Consider the following 23,141-nt stretch of genomic DNA (forward strand, 5'->3'; position numbering starts at 1 on the left):
TAAAATAAGATAATTACGGTATCTACCAGTCATTTCTGGCATTTGAGCCCGGCTCACCTTAATTGACAGGCTCTATCCCCTGAGTAACCACGACTCCTCATTTTGAAGATTGAGGAATATTTATTTACAAGGAGAAGAATATTTATACACTTGAGTAATATATATATATATATAAGAATAGCTCCTTTCAGGGGGTAGCTTCTCTTCACTATAAGGCTAACAACACAATAGACTGAAAAAAAATATTCCCTTTGTCCATAGTCACCTCCGCGGGCCCAGATGAATGGCTGGGGGAGTTCTTACTATAGACATACCATCTTTCCGCACTTCGCACAAAGAATACTTCCTCATACAGATACACACAAAGAATACTTACATAACACTTCAAGGCTGGTGGTACCAGTATCTCGACCTGCCCCGTTAGCCGCGGTACAACTGTAGTTGCCCGTATGTTGTTCCTGGACATCTTCGACGACGAGTGAGGAGGAGAAATCATCCAGTTTCCTGATCCCGATCTCTGTGGGACTGGGAGGATTTTCTCGGGCTTCGATGCTCTCTCCATTCTTAGACCAAGTGAAGGTGATGGGGGGTGATCCGTCACTGGTACTGCATGTCACGTGGTATCGTTCACCTTTCCTCAACTGTGCCGACTTTGTCAAGGGAATGAGCTTAGGAGGAACTGAAAAACAAAAACAATTTTTTTAGTTTTTTTTTATTGTGAATTTATTAATGTTGTAGCTGTAGGCCTTTAAGACCATGGGTGCTATTGTTCTTTTTTTTCCAATGGCGCAATCTATGGCCAAGAATTCGACTTCTGTCACACCCATACGTCACACCCTTTAATAGGACGTTCCCATTCGTATATCCGCTCATTCATCCATTGGTCGTAGGAACCTGAGGACGATCCCTCTCCAATTCAGTACCTCCAAAGGTATAATTTGCTATGGGAACATGGAGGACTTTAATGACCCGGCAGATTTAACGTGCACTCCAGCCAACCAGGCTATCCCGGCTTTTTGATTTATTAATAATGATAAAAAGGGAGGACTTCTCGACTTTAAGTGGTCATGGTATATAGTACTTTTTCAAAAATAGAATGAAAATGTAATTTTTTCTTTTTTTAAACCATTGATCAAATGGTTGTTAGAAGTTACATGTCCGAACATGATTCGAATATACTCCGGACAAAGCTAACTTTTAAGCATTACCATGACTTCGACAGCTTTTTTGGTTCATTTTCAAGTGGTTTTAAAAGTTATGCATTTTACTGATAGATTTGAAAAAATTTTTAAAGTTATAAATGGTAATTAATTAATTTAATTCAAATATAATTCAAATATTATAAATTAATTAAAAAAATACTAAATAATACTAAAATTAGAATGTACTAAACTATACTTAATTGAAATATATTTCAAACAATAAAATTTATTAAATATAAGTTTGATTAATATATACTTAACTAGAATATAAAGTTTTTTCTCAATAAATGCCATATATAAATCAATATTCACTTTTTAAACTTCATACAATTCATTGAAAGTGACTTTTTTTTTTAGATAAATGAAGAATAAATTCATATGTAAGACCAAATTTATTCAAAAATATACCGAACTCGAATATAAAGTTTTTACTAAATATATGTTACGAAATATGATATTTACTAAATATAAATCAATATTCACTTCTTAAACTTCATACAGTACATTTTAAGCTGCATTTTTTTTTGTCTTAGATAAATGAAGAATAAATTTATATGTAAGAATAAATTTATTCAAGAATATACCGAACTCGAATATAAAGTTTTTACTAAATAAATGTTACTAAATATTTACTTAAAATATAATAATTAACGCCTCGTTAAGTCACAGCAGATATAAAAATGGCATGTTATTCGCCTAAATTCTTGTGACGTCAGAACTTTCGAACAACAACCTAAATACTTCAGTTGCTATTAAATAATTAAATAGATACTTAATTGGGCATGAAGTTGCTCAATTTTTTAGAGTGTTGATGATTTTAAACTCTTTCGTCCATTAAAAAGAGATTTTTGTGTCTTTTTATAAATTCCTAACACTATTTTTCTTCTTATTTCCGTATTCTTTAAAATTTTAAGCTCATACGTAAAATCATATGATGTTCAACTTGAAGTATAAATCAACAATTTAAATTAGTAAAAAATATCCTTTAAAAAATTTTAAATTTATTACAATTTTAGTGATTTTTTTTCTATTGCTTAAGAACATTAAAAAAACATTCTTACAAGTTTTTTACTTTTCTTATTTACTACCAACAACAGTTAAGCATCGCTCATAAACATTTACCGACTTAAAAAAGAATTACCATAATTGGAATAGAATTTTATAGATGCTGTTCAAAATTCCAAGTTACGTTTAAAAAATTTAATTTATTTATTTTCGGAAAATTCGATAAACTATTGGAACTTTTTTATCATTAGAAAATATTTTGAAAAACATTTTAAATTTATTATATTAGTTAATTTTTTTCATTTTCTAACTAGTAATAAAAAAACTCTTTTGAGTTCGAACTACTTTTTCCTTTAATCATTACCAACAAATATTAAACATTATAGGATGGCTAAAAAAAGAGCCAATTGATAGTTTTGGTTATATAAACAAAATTCCTTCCTTAGTATCAAAATACCATATTTTATATATATTAGGCACTTGTGAAGGTTCTTATTTATGGAACTGCATTTATAATATGTCCCTTTATGTACTTTTTTTTTGTTTGCTTTTGGCTTACATAGTACAAAGTATACTCTTTCCTTTTTGGACATCGTATGAAGGCATTTTTAAGATTTTATTTTTTAACCGTCGTTGAACAGCCGACCCAATTTCGGGTTTACAACTACCAATGCCCAACTCCATAGCCTTGTCATTTTGAACCCTATTCAGAAGACAAGGGAACTCATGGATCAATTATTGATAGAAGTTTTTCTTCGTGGAGAACTTTTTGATGGAACTAACCCGCATTTGCGGAATCGTCTGCCACACTGAGGATATTTTACGTTAGCACTGTGGTCGATGCAAGCCGTATACGGTATCTACCAGTCATTTCTGGCATTTGAGCCCGGCTCACCTTAATTGACAGGCTCTATCCCCTGAGTAACCACGACTCCTCATTTTGAAGATTGAGGAATATTTATTTACAAGGAGAAGAATATTTATACACTTGAGTAAAAATATGATCTTAATACTTAAGCACACTTGAATGTTAAGAACATATTTCTTATGTCGGGGTTAACTGTACTTTTTTTTTTGTCAACCATTTTTAATAGAACAATAGGTAACCTTACAACCAAGGTTGGCCATGTTATACTAATTCGAAAGTATCAAATAGAATTTTTTTAAAAAAATACTCCATTTGAAAAATTAATAACCGTGTCTAAAATTGGAAGTTTTTTCAAATAAATAACATTTCAATGCAAAAATCAAAGTATCCTGTTAAAAAAATCTTCTCTTTGCAATTTTTAGCGAGTCACAGTTTCTCTTATATCATTTCATGTAAACTAATACATTAAACTGCACAAAGGGTGTCCTGTAAATGTTGTGCCAAACTTTTAAGGGGAAGTATCATGAGGATTAAAAGTTACCAAGGAAACCATGACAGGAAATGTCATCGTATGCCGCAATGGGCGCTTTCCTATTAAGAACTGTCACAACCTTTGAACATCAGGTACTTTTATTTATTTAGATTATCTTAATTTTTTGTTTCTATTAATTATTGTCAAAAACTGCTTTCAAATAGGAACAGTATAAGCTATTTTATTGAAATTTAATGGTTTGGCGACTCACTGGAATAGCTCTTCTAATCATTAACTTACGATAAAACAGCATTTCCCAGCCTATTTTAATGAATCTCTCGTCATAACTAATAGTAGTAACACAGAGCTGTGGTGGCTCAGGGGATAGAGCGCTCGCCTCCGAATGAGGGGAACCGGGTTCGATTTCCGTCAATGGCTGGTTGTTTCGGATTCCTCCCCCGGCTCGCACCGACCACAATGCTGACGTAAAATATCCTCAGTGATAGATTAATTATGGGTTAGAATCCCCTTACCGTTAGGCTAACCATGAGTGTTTTTCATGGTTTTCCACTCCGTGTTACACTAATGTTGGTTAGCTCCATCAAAAAGTTCTCCACGAAGGGAAATTTCTCGTGATCCAGGAAGTTCCCTTGTCTTCTAGATTGGGTTCAAAATGACAAGAATACGGACATTAGCAGTCGTAAACTCGAAATTGGTTCGACTGTTTAACGACGGCCATTAAATAAATTAGTGGCATAAAATTAAAATATTTTAGAAAAATAAAAGTGAAAACTCAAAGGTACACGAACAACGTGCCCATAAATAGGAAAACGTCCCTAGCACCGTAAGTGACATTTCCGGTCATGGTTTCTTTAGTAATTCTTAATTCCTATGATGTGCCCTACTTCCCCTAATGGCAACATTTAAGGGACACCCTGTAATATTCAAAAATCATTGTATGGATAAAAATTCCAATTCTGAATAATGAACATCTTTTTTATTTCACACTTTAATCAGACTTCTTATTAAACACGTTTTTTGTACATTTTTCATTATTTTGCATTAATTGAGGCCAAAATAAGTGAAAAAATATTATTACATTATTTAACATTTCAATGATTTTTGATTATGAACTACAGCGTGAAACACCGGTGTCTTTTTCGACATGTAATTTAAAATCTTCTAAACACGGCTCTCTTCCAAACAAAAGTTGTTGTTTTTTTAAATTTGTACACATTTGCCATTATTTTGTTCTAACAGAGACAGTTATTCACCATTTAAATTTCTTTAATTTACAAAATCAATTATTCATAAACTTTCGAATATGAATGGGGAAAAAATTAAACTATATTTTTTATGTTATATTTTACTATAAATTTAAATCAGATAATCTAATAGACTTTTTTAGAAACTATAAAATTGTATTTAATAATTAAAAAATACCAAAATATATTTTTGATTGCAATTGGAGGGAAAAATATATAAAAGGGACAACCATCTGCTTCAGACGGTTAGAAAAAATTCATGTCTAAATGAATTTTAATAGTATCATTTGAATAATAATACAGTATATGAAATTGTATAATAGTAAAGCTGAACTGTCTTTAACTAATCCATAATTTGCAGTTTGAGAGGTCAACATTTCATGAAAAAATCAAATAAGAAGTAAAAATCCCCTGTATTTTCCCAGTTTTCCCTGTTCTTCCTGTGGTGTAGCAACCTGTATAAAAAATAATAATTCATGTTAAAACATGAAAAAGAAGAGAACACTCTTTGTTTACGTAGCCGGAAAAATATTTGTTTTTCCGCATGGCTACGCTTCTAGCGGTGAAACAACTTTTACAGAATGCTAAAGGGAGTTTTCGACGAATGAAGTTGTGAAAAATACAATGTTTATAAAATCATAACGGTAAGAAAACATTTCCATTATTCATATCGTATTTTCAGGGAACCATGTGAAACAAAAGAATAAATCTAATATTTAAATTTATATTCGAATAAAGGTTCTTTTTTTTTAATCCTCCTTTCTTAGATATCAGGTTTTTAAGAATCGTTTCAAAAATATACATTCAGATCAATAGTTTAGCTCAAAACATTTTTATCAAGCCTAAATTGTACAAAAGAGATTTGATAACAAAAGTTAAATTTAGAAAGATTTCTCGGCAAAAATTTATCTTACCTGCTTGATTGTTCAAATTTCAAATTAAAAAATGTTGATTAAAAAATGCATTGTAATTTTAAGCTTATTTATAGTTTAGATGTTATTGTTTTTCATAACAAAAAAATTATGAGACTAAAATAAAATCATGTTTTTTTGTGATGTCCTCTTAAGATGAACTACCCTTAACTTATATTATTTTTTTAGTAAGTATTAAGTTTACCCTAAAATATATATTTTCAGATTTATTCTTTTATCATTTCTACTTATTGAGGGTTGTCAGAAGTTAGATAAATCTTTTCATCAGTTATTAAACAACGTGATCAAATTCAAATAAAGACATTCCTCAAAAGATTTGAAAAGTAACGAGATTCAAAATTAAAAGCTAAATGCACCAAAATAACACTTTTATTATTTAATTTGTCCCTCTAAAATAAGATAATTACCATTTTTTCTGGCAACACTATGAATAGAATTCCACTTAAACAGCAATAATTATTTTGAAATTGTTTCATAAATACTAATTCTCGCTTGAAAAAATATATGTTTTGATAGGATGTTTTTATCATCATTTTGTCACATTTTTAGGATTTCCTTTTTAAATCTTAGTCATTAAACAACGTAACCAATTGCAAATACAGACTTTCCTTGAAATATTTGAAATGCAACGAGATTTAAAAATAAAAACTAAACATACCAGAATAACACTTTTATTATTTAATTTGCCCCTATAAAGTACAGTTAGTTCATTAGCATTTTGTTCTGGCAACATTATTAACAGAATTTCACTTAAACGGCAATCATTATTTTTAAATTGCACATAAATGCCAATTCTCGAAGGGAAGAAAAATATATTTCTATAGGATGTTTTTATCACCTACTTGTCACATTTTAAGAATTTCCTTTTTAAATTTCCCCTTGAAAAGAAACGAGTGACACAACTCATGAAAGCGGTACTCACCTATATTTTGCATGGAAACTGCTGAAATCGTCACTACGATCACTACAATTTTACACAGCATTTCTTCGTTTCGCACCATATTGCAACACGATCATCCGCATATTTATTTAAAAATAAAAGTTGGGAAATTATCCGATTGCAATACCGGCTTCCACGCCATTTTTTTCTTTGTTTTGATCTTTATTATCCCGAAAACACATCCATGTTGTGAGTCACCATGGTTGTTCGATTTTGGGGAGAAACTTTCCTTCTCCCCACAGAACAAAATGGATCGATTCAACCCGCGCAGACGCCGATCCCCCAACCCCCACCCCTCCTCTTTCTCTCGCTCTCTCTCTGTCTAAACTATGATACATGTAACATTTAAATTATGTTTTAATTAGATGCCGAATGAAAAATTGATTGGATTAATAAAATTTGAATAAACCAAAAGCAAAACATTATAAAAAAATGGGGCAGTAAAAAAACATTTGTTACCCCACTTGAGGTGAAATTTTTTTTTCACCATAGAAAAAATGCCTGACTATAGTGAAATATCGAATACTGAGAAGGTTTCTAAGTGTTATTTAAAGAGGTTATTTTATCAGAGAGTATATTTTATAAAGGGTATTTATAAAAGGTATTTTAACCGAAATTATTTTAACCAAAATTATTTAAAAAAGGTAATTTAACGATGTTTGCCGGCTGAGCGCCACCAATCCCTGCCCAGCATGCCGGTCCACGCTCGTCTATACCCCTTAGAGTATTTTATAATAACCCTGTATAAGGGTTATTTTATAAAGGATATTTTATTAAAGGATTATTTATTACTATTTTATAAATAATAAAGGGTTCTTAATTAGTTACCGGATGAAAAAATGTTTGCATTTATAGAATTTGAATAAAACAAAAAAAAAATTATTAAAAAACGGGGTAACAAAAAATTTTTTTTACCTTAGAAAAAATACAGTTTAACCCCTCTCGAGTGCAAAATTGGACGCTGAGAAGATTTTTAAGAGTTATTTAAAAGGGATATTTTGTTAAAGGGTATATTTTATAAAGGGTATTTGTAAAGGGCATTTTTAAAGGGTATTTATAAAGGTTTGTTGTAAAGGGTATTTAATAAAAGATATTTAATAATATACCCTCTAGGGTATACAGTTTGTTCTATAAAGTAAGTTTGATAAAAGGTTATTTACTATTTTTTATAAGTATTAAAGGGTCTTTAATTAGTCACGGAATGAAAAATGTTTTGCATTTATAGAATTTAAATAAAACAAAAAAGTTTTAAGAAAATGGGGTTACAAAAATATTTCTCACCCCATTTAAGGTGAAATTTTTTTTTCATTTTAGAAAAAATACTATATAACCCCACTATAGTAAGAAATCGGATGCTGATAAGGTTTTTACGGGTTATTTAACTATAGTGAAGAGCTCAGAAATACGTAGTTTGCTTATAGTGGACTNTAGGGTAAATTTTTTTTTACCTTAGAAAAAATACAGTTTAACCCCTCTCGAGTGCAAAATCGAACGCTGAGAAGATTTCTAAGAGTTATTTAACAGGGATATTTTGTTAAAGGGTATATTTTATAAAGGGTATTTGTAAAGGGCATTTTTAAAGGGTATTTATAAAGGTTTGTTGTAAAGGGTATTTAATAAAAGATATTTAATAATATACCCTCTAGGGTATACAGTTTGTTCTATAAAGTAAGTTTGATAAAAGGTTATTTACTATTTTTTATAAGTATTAAAGGGTCTTTAATTAGTCACGGAATGAAAAATGTTTTGCATTTATAGAATTTAAATAAAACAAAAAAGTTTTAAGAAAATGGGGTTACAAAAATATTTCTCACCCCATTTAAGGTGAAATTTTTTTTTCATTTTAGAAAAAATACTATATAACCCCACTATAGTAAGAAATCGGATGCTGATAAGGTTTTTACGGGTTATTTAACAATAGTGAAGAGCTCAGAAATCTGTAGTTTGCTTATAGTGGACTCAAGTTTCTTTTTTGCTTGTTTTTAAATAAATGTTGAGCTCCATGGGATAAATTCAAAGTATATAATGATGGAAAATGAAGACATTATAAATGAGTCATTTCGCTGAAATTTGTAATCTAAGAGTAACAACCGAGAGTGAATTTTTACAACAATTTACAACAAACATTTACAACAATTGTTGGAACAAACACAAAAATTTCTACTTTAAATTAATTTTTTTTTCAAAAATAAGTTCAATAAATATAAAAAATTCCTAAAATGATAAAAACTGAAAAGATAAACGTTTAAAATATTCGTTACAGGGAAAGAAGGGTTTCGTTACATGCAGAATACTGTTATATTCCCCCCATAGGAATATCTTCACTGTAATGCAACTGTGTTAAGGGACTCAACATGGTTGCTCAGTGAACAATTCATAAATCAAATTATGTATTATTGGAATCTACTATAAGATTCTGAAATATATTTTTGGATGCTTGGATTTTGTGTATAAAATATATTTTTGTATATTTTGGATTTGTGTTTTTCAGAGACGTTTCACTATAGCGGACGCCAACTGTATCTACATTTGAAACGGGATACGTACTTATCGCTAGGGATGGTTGATCATGTAAAGCTACGCACAGATGTTGCTGTGGGTTAAAAGTCGTCACGTGACTTCCGACTTACTGCTTCAAATTGATTTTTACGCCTAAACTAGAAAAAGCGCGGAATCCAATATTATTATAATAATAGTGTTTACAATATAACGCATTCTTTCCATTTAAATTTAAACGAAACAAGCAACAAATGTATTCGGAATGCTTCGCAAGCATACTTTGATGCAAAGACAAAAAATAACAAAGGTGCTATTTTTCACATATATAGCCATATAAAGTATAACACTCAATACATAGCAAACCTTACACTTTATTTACGTTTTGGTATTTATTTCCTTAAATTTGCTTTAGGATCAGGACACCAGATAGAAAGTACGAGAAACTGTTGTTAAAATGTACGAGAAATGTTAAAATGACGCATACATTTGATCTCAAATGACACTAATAAAACTTCTGGAATATCAAGCCTGTTCACACATCGATTCGTAAGCGGAGGAATACACCGGAAGTTTTCCCGGTTTTAGGAAGCTTGTCATTGTTTCTATCCCCCCCCCTTGTTGGTAATCCCTTTAAATGAATTTTGTTCTCGACTATTTTAATGTTTATATAAGCATGTCATTTTTTTAAGGATCGCTTATCTTAGTTTAAAGGAATACAACCCAATAAGCTAATATGTAATAAGTAATTCATAACTATTTATCAAATAATTATTAGTTAAAATATGTAATTATTATTTATTTTACTGATTTTTAACATATTGTTTTTACTATAACGTTGGTGGTGTAATACTTGGGGGTGTAAATTATATAACAATGATAAATGATTGAACAATAACTGGAGATGGAGATCCAACCTTGAAATGTACTAGAGTTATGAACAACCAGATATTATTAAATGCATAAAAATAAATAGAATGAATGGGGTGACCCACGTGATTCGAATAAGTGATGACAATACAATAAAAAAGATGTTGCTTTTTAAATCCACTGGAACAAGAAAGCGGGGAAGGACGTGGTTGATACAAGCTGATTCGGTGAATTTCTTGCAATCAATGAAAATGATTGAAGATTATAGATAAATCGGAAATCATTATGGAGAAACCTTCAGAGGAAGGCACTGGCTCAGATTGGGCTGTCTGGCCAACTGAAATGATTTTTACAATAAATATATTCTATTGTGTAAAGTATGCATTTTTTTCTACAAACAGTGATTGAATATTAGGCGAACACCAATAATTTAAATAGTTTATCACCAAGAAAGCTTAAAAAGGCAACGGAATTTTATTTTTCTATGTTCCAATGAAAATTGTTGGTACTTGTACAATGAAAGATGTCTTAATAACTCTTTAGTTGGACAAAATAATTCATACCTTTTCATTTTTTTTTATTTGTTATACCTTTATGTTTATTTGATTCAATCATTTCAATTACCTCTTCCATGATATTAAAAATTATTTTATTATCTTAGGATTACAATTGGATAGCATTTTTTTTTCAATTATGTCTAGTTTAAAAATGCTTCAATTGGATTTTTGGGGAACTCAAAATGTGCTTAACTATGTTAAAATTATTGCATGTCCTGAAAATGATTTATTTTATGTTTGCAACATATTTTTCGTTCGTTTTTTAAACATTATGACATGTTACAGGAGTCTGAAACATGCTCTGCATGCCGTTAAGATAGCCCTGCATGTAATAAATTAAATTAACTCGTTTACAATGAGCCCTGATGATTTGACAAGATCCCGTTTTTTGGTGACTCATAAAATTTTTACTTATTTCAACCTGTTCTTGGAAAAATTCCTTAGTAATGTCGACGATGTTCCTTAACTGATGAATAACAAAAAGACAATTATAACTAACCTCTTCTGTACTCAACAACAATAAATACATTAAACTAAGTATCATGTTTATAATTTATTTGCTTAGGTATCCGCGTAGGTGGGAATTGATTAAGTAAGTATATATCAACTATCATAATTTTTTTAAAGAGCTCTAGTTTGTAACAAGCAAATAGTGTTGTCTTTTCGTTATAAGCAAATTCAAAAGTTAAAAACCATCAATCAAAAGCTATTAAATTCATTGAGTGCAATTTTATACAGAGGCCCCTTTTTAAAACATATGGACATTTTTTTAAATGTTGAACATCTTAAGGTCTGGTTTCTTAGGACAAACACCTTATCTGAGCGTCGGCGGGACGTCAACGTCCCGCTGACGCCAACAAAATACTGGTTTGTTAGCTCAAGGCCTGATTTCTTAGAACTAGCGCCTTATCAGGGCGTCAGCGGAAAGTTGACGTAGAGCTGACGCCAAAAAAAATACTTTTTTGTTAGCTCAGCGTGAGCAGTCGGTCCAACGCAGACATTATCTCTCATTGCGCATGCGTTAATAACGTAAACAAATATTTATTTTGAATTTGTATTGATTTTGTTATTGTCGACCAGTGTTTTAGAGAACAAATAATGACTTTGTCCAAGAAAAAACACATTATAGCTGAGCTAAATGAAGAGTGCTATGTTTAATGAAGAAGCTATGTTTAATGTCAAAATCAAAATCTTGGCTGATTTCAATGTGCTGTTGGATGTTGTCCGCCATTGCTTCTGTGGTTAACGTCACGTTGTAATCCAACTGCAGTTGAGTTGGACGGCAATTGTAGTTCAAGATGAGCGTTCGATGACGTATACTATCAAACTCACAAATGGACCAATCAGAGGTTAGCGCTGATTTCCAGCTGACGGCGTCTTGTCCTAAGAAACCAAGCCTTTAAACGATTAATATCAACAGTTCAACTGTTGATATTAATAATGCAAAGCATTATTAATTGCTATCAATTAGGTAAACATTGCCAAACAATTTAAACGGTTAAACTGTTGATATTACCCAAAAAGCATGTAATCTTAAAGGCAACCTTGTTTCAGAATTTTCTTTCTATTGTCACGATAATGTTTGTACTAAAAACCTTTTGACAATAAAACAAAAATATTGCAGTTTAACCCTTTCATTCTAAAAGGATTAAAAATTATTTTTTAAAGCTTTGTCCATTAAAATTTCAAGACAAGACGGATTTTAGCTGACCATACAAGACTTTACGAAAAGAAACCTTGTAATTACCTAGATTTAAGATTATTTTCACCTTGAGACTAGCTTTATAAAAAGAATTTTTCACGCTTGAAAACCCTAAGTTGACCTCTATTTAAGGTTTTTATATAGAAGGTTGGTTTCCAAGGTGCGTTGAATAGAGCAGATGGTCACAACTCTCGTTTTAAGGTTAGAAGGTTTACAGGTAAACCGCGTAACAAACCTTTTTAGGCTTACATTAAAAGATTTTTGCGGAGTGAAAATAAACCTTACTTTGCTTTCTGGGTAATAATGCAAAGCATTTCTCAAAATAGGGTACAAATTACCAAGTTCATTTCGAATAATGAAGACAAAGTTTTAAGAAAAAATGGCGATTGGAAGACTTAATCTTCCATTTACCACGTCTTTCCGATTCCTTTATATTTACCTATATCAAATTGTCAAAAAATAACAAGGGTCGAGGTATCAAAGAGTATAAAATATGCCCCCAGTCTGGCAGCAAAAGAAATCCCCCAGTCTAATGATGTCTATCCTTTCCAGAAGCCAATCCAGATGAAGGATGAGAGAGAGGAAGAGATGCATGACGGGAAATATCGATTTCTTGCTCTCCATTCGATCACCTCGGTTCATTCACACGGAAGGGTCATTTACGTATTTCATTCAATGACTACTTGGCTTATACAGGTGACTAAAATGCGACTATTTGCAACTATTTTTGGCCTGAGACGACTATGACAACTTTTCTTGACTGAACAGGCTAAAAAATGCAATTATTTTCAGAAAAAGGTGACTATTTGGGAGACTTCCTAGAGGTGTTTTTTAGCGTAACTTGGGTTGACGACCTGCGAAAGCTTCTAAACGCGATTAATTTTTTTCTTCTTCTTGAAAAGTAAAATAAGTTATGAATTCCAGATTTGAGCAATCACTTTTTACAATATATATGAATAGTCCCTGGCAAAATTATTATACGCACTATAAGATACNATATATATATAGATATATACATATGTAATGAAGCGCATGCCAATGATGCATGACACTTCGGAGTTCAATAAGGAAGCGTGTCAGAATGTTACGTTATTATTCTTTTTGTGCACTGTACATTTGATTTAAAATTATAGAATTATAGAGTGCGTAGCCAAATGTTTGAACAAAAAATAAGCACTTTTCAAGCACTCTAAAAATATTTTTGAACTCTTTATTTTTTTAAAAAAATTTAAAGGAATATTTTTGTATCGTGATTTGTTACGACAACTACAATCGCCAAGGGGCCAAATAGATTTTAAACTTGAAATTGAAAAAAAAATTTTAAAAAAAAGCGTATAGGTGTTTGCCCGGGGGTGGCTACGTGTTGGTCATTTTCTGCGAATTCTTTTCTAATATCTTGCGGGCCGGTGGCCGTAAGTTGCCAAGACTTGGCGATTATTCTTTCAACAGATAACGATACAGAAATCTCCCCTAATATACCTAGGATAAGCGCTCTAATAAAAAAAATTATAATATATGCAAGGCAAGATGAATTTTCATTGCTGCGCATATCCTAATAATAATATTATTGTGGTTGCATGAATTGTGAAAGCATTGAATTGAATAGTGTGAAAACAACGCCGATTTTGGTATAATTCGCTGCAAAAACTGACATGATAAAAAAAAATTCTCATTTTTAAAAAGGGAACATAAAGGACTTTTAAAAAACACGCAATTTTAAAAAAAAGCACTTTTAAGGGTTTTTTAAAATCGAAAATAAGCACCTTTAAGTACTTTTTAAAAACGCTGCTCACCCTGAATTATATATGTGTGACTATAATTGTTCTTCTCAGTTACGAACTTTCATCAGCTGACAATCGAAAAGTAAAAAAAACAATATTTTAAGAATATTTAAGTTTAATAATGAGGTAAGTAAAAATATCCTTAAGCAGCCACGCATGTGGTAAGCAATAAAATGAAAGTGAGGTAATTAATGTTTTTTTTTTTTTCACACACCTCTTCTACAACAAAGTAGAGCGTGCACTACATTCAAAATCTTTTTCTTCCTCAATCCGTATAGGATGGCTGCTCATATTGTACAGGTTTTTACTTTTTTTTAATGGTTTCAAAAAATGTTAATGAATTTGATATGTAATTCTGGAATGCCACTAATCTGTAAAAAGAAACTGGGAAAATCTTTAAGCGCCTCTCTTACCAATTATTTTGATGGAAAAAAAATGCAAAAAATCAACATATTTTTTAATTTTATTAATAAATACAAGTCACTAAAACAAAACATGATGCACAAGTTTTGAGTTAAAATTAGAGTTTTTTTATGCGTAAGAAACCTTAGTTTAATCGGGAAGAGGTTAGCCAGTATTTTGTGCAAAGTTTATCATTTTCCCAAAGTTTAGTTATACCATTTTATTTTAGTGACACCATAAATTGAGAAGTATTACTCAGATATATACTTCTATGGTGCAACTGACTGGACCAAAATTTGGAAAAAAGACACAAACTTTGACTGTGACTGTAAACTGAATGATATTTGTTTACGACGTCATCATTTCTTTACAACTCGATGTTTCAGGACGACTAAAGTATGCTGTTTCAAGTATCAACTTATTTACATCAATAAATGTTTTATTTGCATTCATTAAAGTTCATTTCTTTTATGTTGCCTTTATAAATTTGGCTGGTGGTATAAAATAGTTAGTTGTATGCCATAAAATTACCTACTTACGGTGAATAGTTTAACCCTTGGCCTGCATTTGAATGCAATAAAAATACCTAATAATGGTGTAACCTTCCTCTGCTTTTATAAAACAAAAAAAAAAGAATGAAAATAGGTGTTTTGCATTTTTCAAAATGCCTACTTTTGGTGCCACTTTCTACTCATATTTGGAGCTAGTGAAAATACCAAGATATGGTAAACTGTAGCTCCATTTTATGTGGCCAGTAAATAATAAAAATTTTTTGCTGTAACGTGGCTTGGGATTTTTAACAATGTATTTCAGTGCCCCCTAGTGGCACACACTCCACAGATTCGTCCTCTCTGTTCACTTCTGCAATAAAAATTAAAACACAATAAGAGGATGTTTTAATGCTATCACAGGAAATATTTTTCAAAATAATAACAATTCAAAATAATAACGCACATTAAATTTTAAAGCTTTTATTAATATACAACAAGGCTACAATGTACATAGTTTAGTCTCTTTTTTTTCTACAAATATAACTGAATTTTTTCTATATAACTTTTCTAAATATGTATAATATTGAATCAACGAATTAAAAATTGTGTATTTTTTTATAAAAATTTTATATACATTTTATTTCAACTTTGGCAACAGTTATTCATATAATCAACACATTTACACTGGGTACCCACATTTGGCGATTATTAATTCTCAAATAAATTACAATACAATCATAAACTGCGACTGATCTTTCTTCAGAGAAAACATACATTTATAATCTTAAAGTCTCCGGCCATATTATTAGGTAACTAAGATTTTACATAGAATCCTGATAACTAAGATTTTACATAGAATCTTAGAAGACTTCTAATAATTTGGCCAGAGACTGCATATACTTTGTATCAATGTAGTAAGAGGTATTTTTAGACAATTTGCTCATAAAAAAATATTAAACGTAATTGAAATTATGATCAAAAGTCACTTTTTTTCTTTCTGCAGCTTGTCATCGTTGCACAAAAAAAGAATGCTTCATGCATCAGCGGTTCCCAATTTTTTCTTTATTTGGCTGTGTATAATCCTAAGTAATCACTCTTCTTTTAGAACAACCCCGATTTCATGAATAGAGTCCATTGTAGATAGATACTAAAGATACTATTTTTCAAATATTGGATTTGAAGAAAAAAAAATTTTTTTTTATCGTTTTATCAATACTAGTCTTTTAAAATTTGATTTTACGTTAAAGAAAGGAATTCGCAGGTCTGAATCTAATCTAGTTCTGAATGACAGGGCATGTGCTACATTTTAAATTTGAAATTCAGGACTTTTCATTTCTTTCCACAACTCATTCCAAGAATTTTTCATGACTTCACGAAATTACCATTTTCTCCCGACAAAAACACAACAATAAATTTAAAAAGCATTATAATAACATTCATTGAAATGATAGGTATAATCAAAACTTTTATACTCTGTACCTTCATATATTTATAGATTTTAAACTTAAAAAACAGAGTGGAAGAAAGAGTGGAAGCCATAAAATAGCTGGGAAAAAATACAAAAGCAAATAATTTGTTTTTCTTTTTTTCTGCAGATACTTTTCTTGTTCATCGGAAAGAAAAGAAATACTCCTGATTTTTCTGTTCTCATTTCGGAATAAAAAAATTCGTCAATGACTGGCTTGCTTCAGCTAGAATTTTAAATTGATAAAATAATAACAAAAATTCTGCAATCAGAAGTTTAAAAGATAATTCCCTCCAGAAATGACTGATAATTCCCTCTTTTTTTTCTGCAGAATTATATTCTAAAGATACTTTACTTGCGCATCGGAAAGGAAAGAAACACTCTTGACTTTTCTGTTCTTATTTCGGAATAATAAAAAAAATTCACCCATGACTGGCTTGCTTCAGCTAAAATTTCAAAATAGAAAGTAAAAAAATAATAACAAAAATTCTGAAATCACAGAATTTGAAAAGATAATTCGCTCTAGCAATGATGTTCTTTCTTTCATTTTATGAAAGAACAACATATTTTTTAAAGAACAGAATAAAAACATTTTATATTTTAATCAAATATGACCATGAGTGGGGATTTTGTAACAAATTCAGATTTTCGGAACACCATGGAATTGGGGGGCTGATATCAATTTCAAAAATTAGATTTTTCGGCGACTTAAATCCATGACTTTCCTTTTTTTTTTAAAAAATAGTTAAAATCACAACATTTCGTGACACATTTTGTTCAATACCAAAATGTATGACTTTCCAGGTGGGCATATACCCTGTACATGGCACAGTTACAAAAAACATAGCTGGTTAAACTCTCAGAACCCCCGTGTCTTTTTGGCAACCGCTGTAATAATAAAAGAGTTACATTGGAAAAGCATATCTCTTCCCACGACGTTACAACCCTACTCGAAATTAAAGAAATGTGTTTCATTGCAAGATAACAATTTAATGAAAAATAGAAAAAGCCATTCAAGTGGATAGATTTGTTTTTTTAAAAAATATATTTAATTATCACACTTCTTTTCCATCTAAGGATCTGTGATAAAAATAAAAACATCCATAGTATGTGAATGTTATAGACATTTATATACATATTCTCTGCAGATGGATACATATTTACAATCTCTCTCTTCCTCAAACAGTTGGCTTTGGGCTAGAAGAGAAAAAAATACTATTAAGAAGAAAACAAAAAGAATGATACACTATCAGTCCAAAAGTTATCCGGGTTGTGGTGGTGGAAGCATAATGGTGTGGGGGGGTCTGTGTATGTGGACAATGCTGCACTCTCCATTTCTCTTCCATTTACACAGGGACTACAGAAGTGGTTTGACGAAATGGGTGCTCTGCCTTCCCCCGATTCCGAAAAAAAATTTGCCATAATCGCCTCAAGCCTAAAGTAGTTGCAAATAGTCGCAATTTTGATCCTCTGCAAACTGGATGGCTCCCTTGCTTTGATACCCCGATGACTTGGGAGTGATTACATCCGCTTACTGACCGCAACCAGCGATGCGGGAGCCGCGTCTTTACTATCAGTCCACTGCGGGACCCATGGCTGATGGAATCGAGAAGAAATTTCATCTCCACTGCCGGAACATCAAGAGGTCAGAAACAGTCTTGGTGAAACAACTGTCAAAGAAAGCAGTGCTCGAGTACAGCATTCCAAACACCATGGTGCCGGCTCATTTCTCGTCACTTGGTTTGACGAAATGGGTGTTCAAAAAGCTGGCCTTCTCTGAGGCCCGATGATATAGAGCACCTTTGGGACGAATTAGAGAGCAGATTATGTTGCCAGTCAAATTCTCACTGTAAGCACAGATGTGTCCTATCAAAAACTGGTGGAAACGCTGCAGGCTGTCATCGATGCAAAAGGGGAAGCAATATTATATTAAGATGTGCCTCAAAACGCTCCATACCACGGAGGGTTGAAACCCTCCGTAGTATGGATAACTTCCGGGTTGTCCGGATACTTTTGACAAAGATAGTGTATTAAAAACATTGAATTCAGTAGAATAAATTGTTATAAGTGCTGATCAACTACTGCGTCAAACTCTCAGTGTCTTTATCAGCAAATAAGCTACCACTTAGGATATGGTTCATAGAAGGAAAAAAATCAGATTATGATTTAAGTTATGTACGGATTAAGAATCAGAATCTTATGATCGAATTTTCACGTACTATATCTCAATCTTAATGTTTCGAGGAGGTGATCTAAAATATAATATAATTAGTTAGTGCAGACGATATTTTAAAATACGGTGGACAGAATCTGGGGAATGTGGCCCCCATAGTTGGGTTGGGAGAGCGGTCTGAAGTTTACACCCCATAATGTTAATTTTACTTTTTACGTATTTTGCTATATATCCAATGCTTCTTTTTAATCGAATTGAAAACATTTTCTCTCAATTTCCAAAAGATAACTTCTTGCAAAAAAATAATTTATTTTTAATAATTATTGATTATTTTGTTTGATAACAGTTGAAAACTTTTGAATGATATGATATCCAAATTTTTCCATCATTTCAAAGAATGTAATTTTATATGACGAAATGCAAAAATTTCAACGAAATCGATCGAATAGTTTCTGAAAAATTGCCTTTGAAATAGCAGGCTATTTCAAAATTTGATTTGAAGACATTAAACATTAGGATTAATGTTTTCAAATCAACTTTTATCAAACAAATCCCCTCGAAACATTAGGATTCAGTCCTAGTAGACAAAAATTTGATAAATAGATCAAAAATTATTCAGGGTAATTAGTTTTTTCGCTTCTTTTTTTGCATAGGATAATTATAATAAGATAATTATAAAAATATAATTTGATAATTAATAAGATAAGAAGATAATTATAAAAATATAATTTGATAATGCATAAGATAATAAGATAATTATAATAAGATAATTATAATAAGATATTTTTGGGCATAAGATAATTCCTATTTAATTAAACGAACTCTAAATTTAGAAAACACGACAAATGCGTCTGTTATCAAGAAGTCGCTGAGTGGCTGGGTGGCGCAGTTGGTTTGTCGGCGGCCTTCTGAGCCCAAGGCTGCGGGTTCGATCCCCGGCCCAGACACCGGATTTTCGGGATACATGTAAAAGATCCCTGGAGTGCCTTATTAGCTCTTGGCACTTCCGGCAAAATTAAATTCCTAGTGCACTTTAGCATCCAAATAGAGTCTCGGTGCTGCCATCTAGTGTGGCAGAAGCTAGACGTCCAAATCAATATGACCAACGGTGTCTCACCCATTGTGGTGGTCCTGAAAGAGTGGATACCACCTCTGGAGAACGCATTAGGTTTGCTCATCGGCAAGACCGATTGTGCAGCTCATTGGAAATACAAGAACTCGCTGTATCATTCAATGCCGCACGTCGTTTGGCACTTGGGACATAAATTTAATTGTAATTTTTTTCCCATTCTTCTCCATCAGCTCATCTTGGTGCTCTGGAATCTTGTTTCATTCATAGAAATGCAGATTAATGTCATAAGTTCAACGTCTCTCCTCGATTCTGCTTGGAAATACACACGCCAAAGTAGTTCATTTTGGTTATCACGGTTACATCTTGTTTTATTTTTTCTCATTCATTTCTCTATTCTCAGTTGTTTAATTTTATTTTATTTTGAAACTGTCGTTGAACAGCCAACCCAATTTTTGAATTTACGACTAATCATGCTCAACTCCGTAGCCTTTTAATTTTGAACCCAATCCAGAAGACAAGGAACTCCTAGTTCGAGTATGGGGAGAAATTTGCCTTTATGGAGGACTTTTTGCTGGAATTATCCCTCATTTGCGTACAAGAAGTGGAAGACCACGAGAACTACCCGCGGTTAACTTGACGGAAAGGTGACTCTAACCCATGATCCGTCTACCACTGAGGATATTTTACGTCAGCATTGTGGCCGGTGCGAACCGCATGCTGAAAGCGTATCTATCGGCCCTCGCTGGGATTCGAACCCGGTTCATCTCGCTCTATCCCCTGAACCACCACGGCTCTTAGAAAGGCAGTTTGAAGTGAACAGTAACATCTGAGTGACTCACAGAAATGTGTACTTACGGAAGGCTAACTATGTGTGTTGCTAGTTTGTTGTCAATCATAAACTGACTGAACCTTGGATCACAGGGTGGTATGACACTCCCATAATTCTGTAGAGTAGAATAATGACCCGATGAGGAGGAGGGTTGACTGCTGGGATGAGGAGGTCTAGGTGGAGCGGATGATCCTGGTACAGTGTACTGGAAGCCACGTGACTCAACACCTTCTGGAAAAACATTAAGAAATGATAAGATGCAGTCCCTGGACAAATTATTAGACGCATTATAAGAGTCTATGTGAAATCTTAATTATCAGGTGATACTCTATACAGCTTTATTGTTTTTACGCCACTGTTTTTGCACTTGTTTACGTAAGTGTGTCAGTGGGTTATATTGGGCGATATATAATATAAATTTGACGATAGGATAAATTAGACGATATATTATATCGATATAGAATATTTATTATATCAGGTATAACTTTATGGACGTCAGCTACATTGATTAGGCCTAATGTATCTACAATAATATGGCGTTCAGTATATTATAACAGCGGTTCTTAACCTGTGGGTCGCGACCCAAAATTGGGTCGCGCTGAGTCGAATCAAAAAAGTTAGTAAAACACCAAATAATAAGCAATACCAACACCTCCTAGAAGAAGTCATTGTGGCTTACTCAGCCTAGGCTTAAAGAGGTACCTGGGTAACTCTATACCCTTAATCATCGTTCGTACATAATAATTAAAAAAGGCACATGACTCAAAATTAGTTTAGCATATCAAGGTGCAAAATTAATATAAGAATAAAAGATACTTAGTAGTTAATGTTTAAAATAAAAAGGAAAATAAAAAAGTGAAAAAGAATTAACATAAGGGCCCTCTCTAAGAGGTAGAAAAATAGTTCCACAGGAGTGGCGGTTTTTAAGTCAAGGAATAAGTTAAAATGTCAATTATTTTCAAAAAGTTATAAATATATTTTAATTTGGTCAATAAAAATTATTAAAAACACTTGATTATTAATTAAATTTTCCTTGGATCGAAAAATACTTTTGTTTATCTTAATTATTAAAAAAATAAATAAAAAATTTGTAAGTTATAAAAAATCATCATCGTAGGATTGAAGATTTTTTAAAAATACGATCTAAAATAAAGCAACGAAAAAATTTAGACTTTTTTTTGGGTCGCGACATGAACATATTTCTCAAATTTGGGTCGCGGCTTAAAAAGGTTAAGAACCACTGTATTATAATACTTAGATCAAATTATGAGACCCGCTGTAGTTTTTTTTTTAATATTTGCACGAGTTTATAGGCAATACTTTTGTATTTAAACATACATGTAATGGGTTTTTAGTCAGGAGATTTCTTTTATATGCTTCCCATTTGTATTTATTTTTAAATTATTGCATTACAATGCTAACCCATTGATACACAAACGTAAACAAGTACGAACCGGTTTCAGTAGCGTTAAAACAATAAAGCTGTATAGTATCATCTGATAATTAAGACTACTCAGGATAATAAGTAACTCAGGATTACGAAGTGATTGAGTAATCCTACACTAATTTTATTGAAACATTTCAAAATATCGATACCGAATTCAAGAAGTTTAAACGAATTCCTGTTTCTAAATTTAAATTTGTAGTGGAAGTGAAGACACAATTAAAATGAAAAGCTTCTATCGCGAGGGTATCTGTTACATTTTAGATTTTCATATCCATTAATTTTCATGACTGATTCCAAGAATTTTTCATGACTTACCGAAGTTACTATTTTCTCCGACAAAAACATAACAATAAATTTAATAATTCTCCTTTATCCACTCAATCATGCAGCAGCATTTTTTTCCTTTTCTGCAGAATTTTTAGGACGTTTTTTCTTTCTTTTTTTCTGCAGAATTATACTCTAAAGATACTTTTCTTGATTATCAGTAAAGAAAGAAATGCTCCTGATTTTTGTGTTCTCATAAGGGAATAAAAAAATTCGCCAATGACTGGTTTGGTTCAGTTAGCATTTAAAATTGATAAAACAAAAAATAAATAAATAAATTCTGAAATCACAGGATTTTAAAATATAATTTACACTAGAAATGACGTTCTTTCGTTCATTATTTAAGAATACCATAATTTTTAAAGAACACCATAAGAAAATTTTATATTTTAATAAAATGTGACTAGGAGGGAGGATTTTGTAACACATTCAGATATTTAAAACACTGTGAAATTGAGGAGATAAATTCCACTTTAAAAATGAGATTTTTCAGCCATCCAAATCCATGACTTTCAATGATTTTTTTAAAAAAATAGTTAAAATCATGATAAATTTCGTTCAATACCGAAATCCATGACTTTCCAGGTGCGCAGATAGTCAGGATATAGAGTCCTTTCAAAGGTACGCTAGATCACTGATCAGATCATATTATGCGGGAATGTTCCAAACATATATGTAATGGTTTTGCACTATCTGGTCACATGACCTGTATTCATACAGGCCAAGTATGAATACAATATAAGCCCGAATTTCCTCAGGACATCCACAATGTGGTCCTATAAGTTACTATATATATATATATATATATATTCACGGTAACACGCTTAAAAAAATGCAATTTTTAAATT

At 31.7% G+C, this 23,141-nt stretch overlaps 2 protein-coding genes across 3 annotated transcripts in view; both read right to left on the minus strand.

The window, feature by feature from the left end:
* LOC107456604 (cell adhesion molecule Dscam1) overlaps window positions 1-6,949 on the minus strand; it is a 37,788-nt gene extending 30,839 nt beyond the window's left edge. Inside the window, exons 1-2 of one of the 2 annotated variants that reach the window (XM_016074513.3) lie at window positions 6,667-6,949; window positions 377-679 (exon numbers count right to left, since the gene is read on the minus strand). In XM_016074513.3, the coding sequence (XP_015929999.2) occupies window positions 377-679; window positions 6,667-6,745 (382 nt within the window). In that variant the 5' untranslated portion in view covers window positions 6,746-6,949. The remainder of the gene's footprint in view (window positions 1-376; window positions 680-6,666) is intronic. The other variant, XM_043053309.2, reaches the window with a different exon arrangement.
* Window positions 6,950-20,544: 13,595 nt separating this feature from the next.
* The window catches only part of LOC107456601 (cell adhesion molecule Dscam1), a gene marked incomplete in the record, with an annotated part of 28,634 nt that continues 26,037 nt past the window's right edge, over window positions 20,545-23,141 (minus strand). The window contains 1 exon segment of the mRNA XM_071178191.1: window positions 20,545-20,753. Coding sequence (XP_071034292.1) covers window positions 20,545-20,753 — 209 coding nt within the window.

The sequence above is a fragment of the Parasteatoda tepidariorum genome, chromosome 3 (genome assembly GCF_043381705.1).
Source record: "Parasteatoda tepidariorum isolate YZ-2023 chromosome 3, CAS_Ptep_4.0, whole genome shotgun sequence".
Lineage (NCBI taxonomy): Eukaryota > Metazoa > Arthropoda > Arachnida > Araneae > Theridiidae > Parasteatoda > Parasteatoda tepidariorum.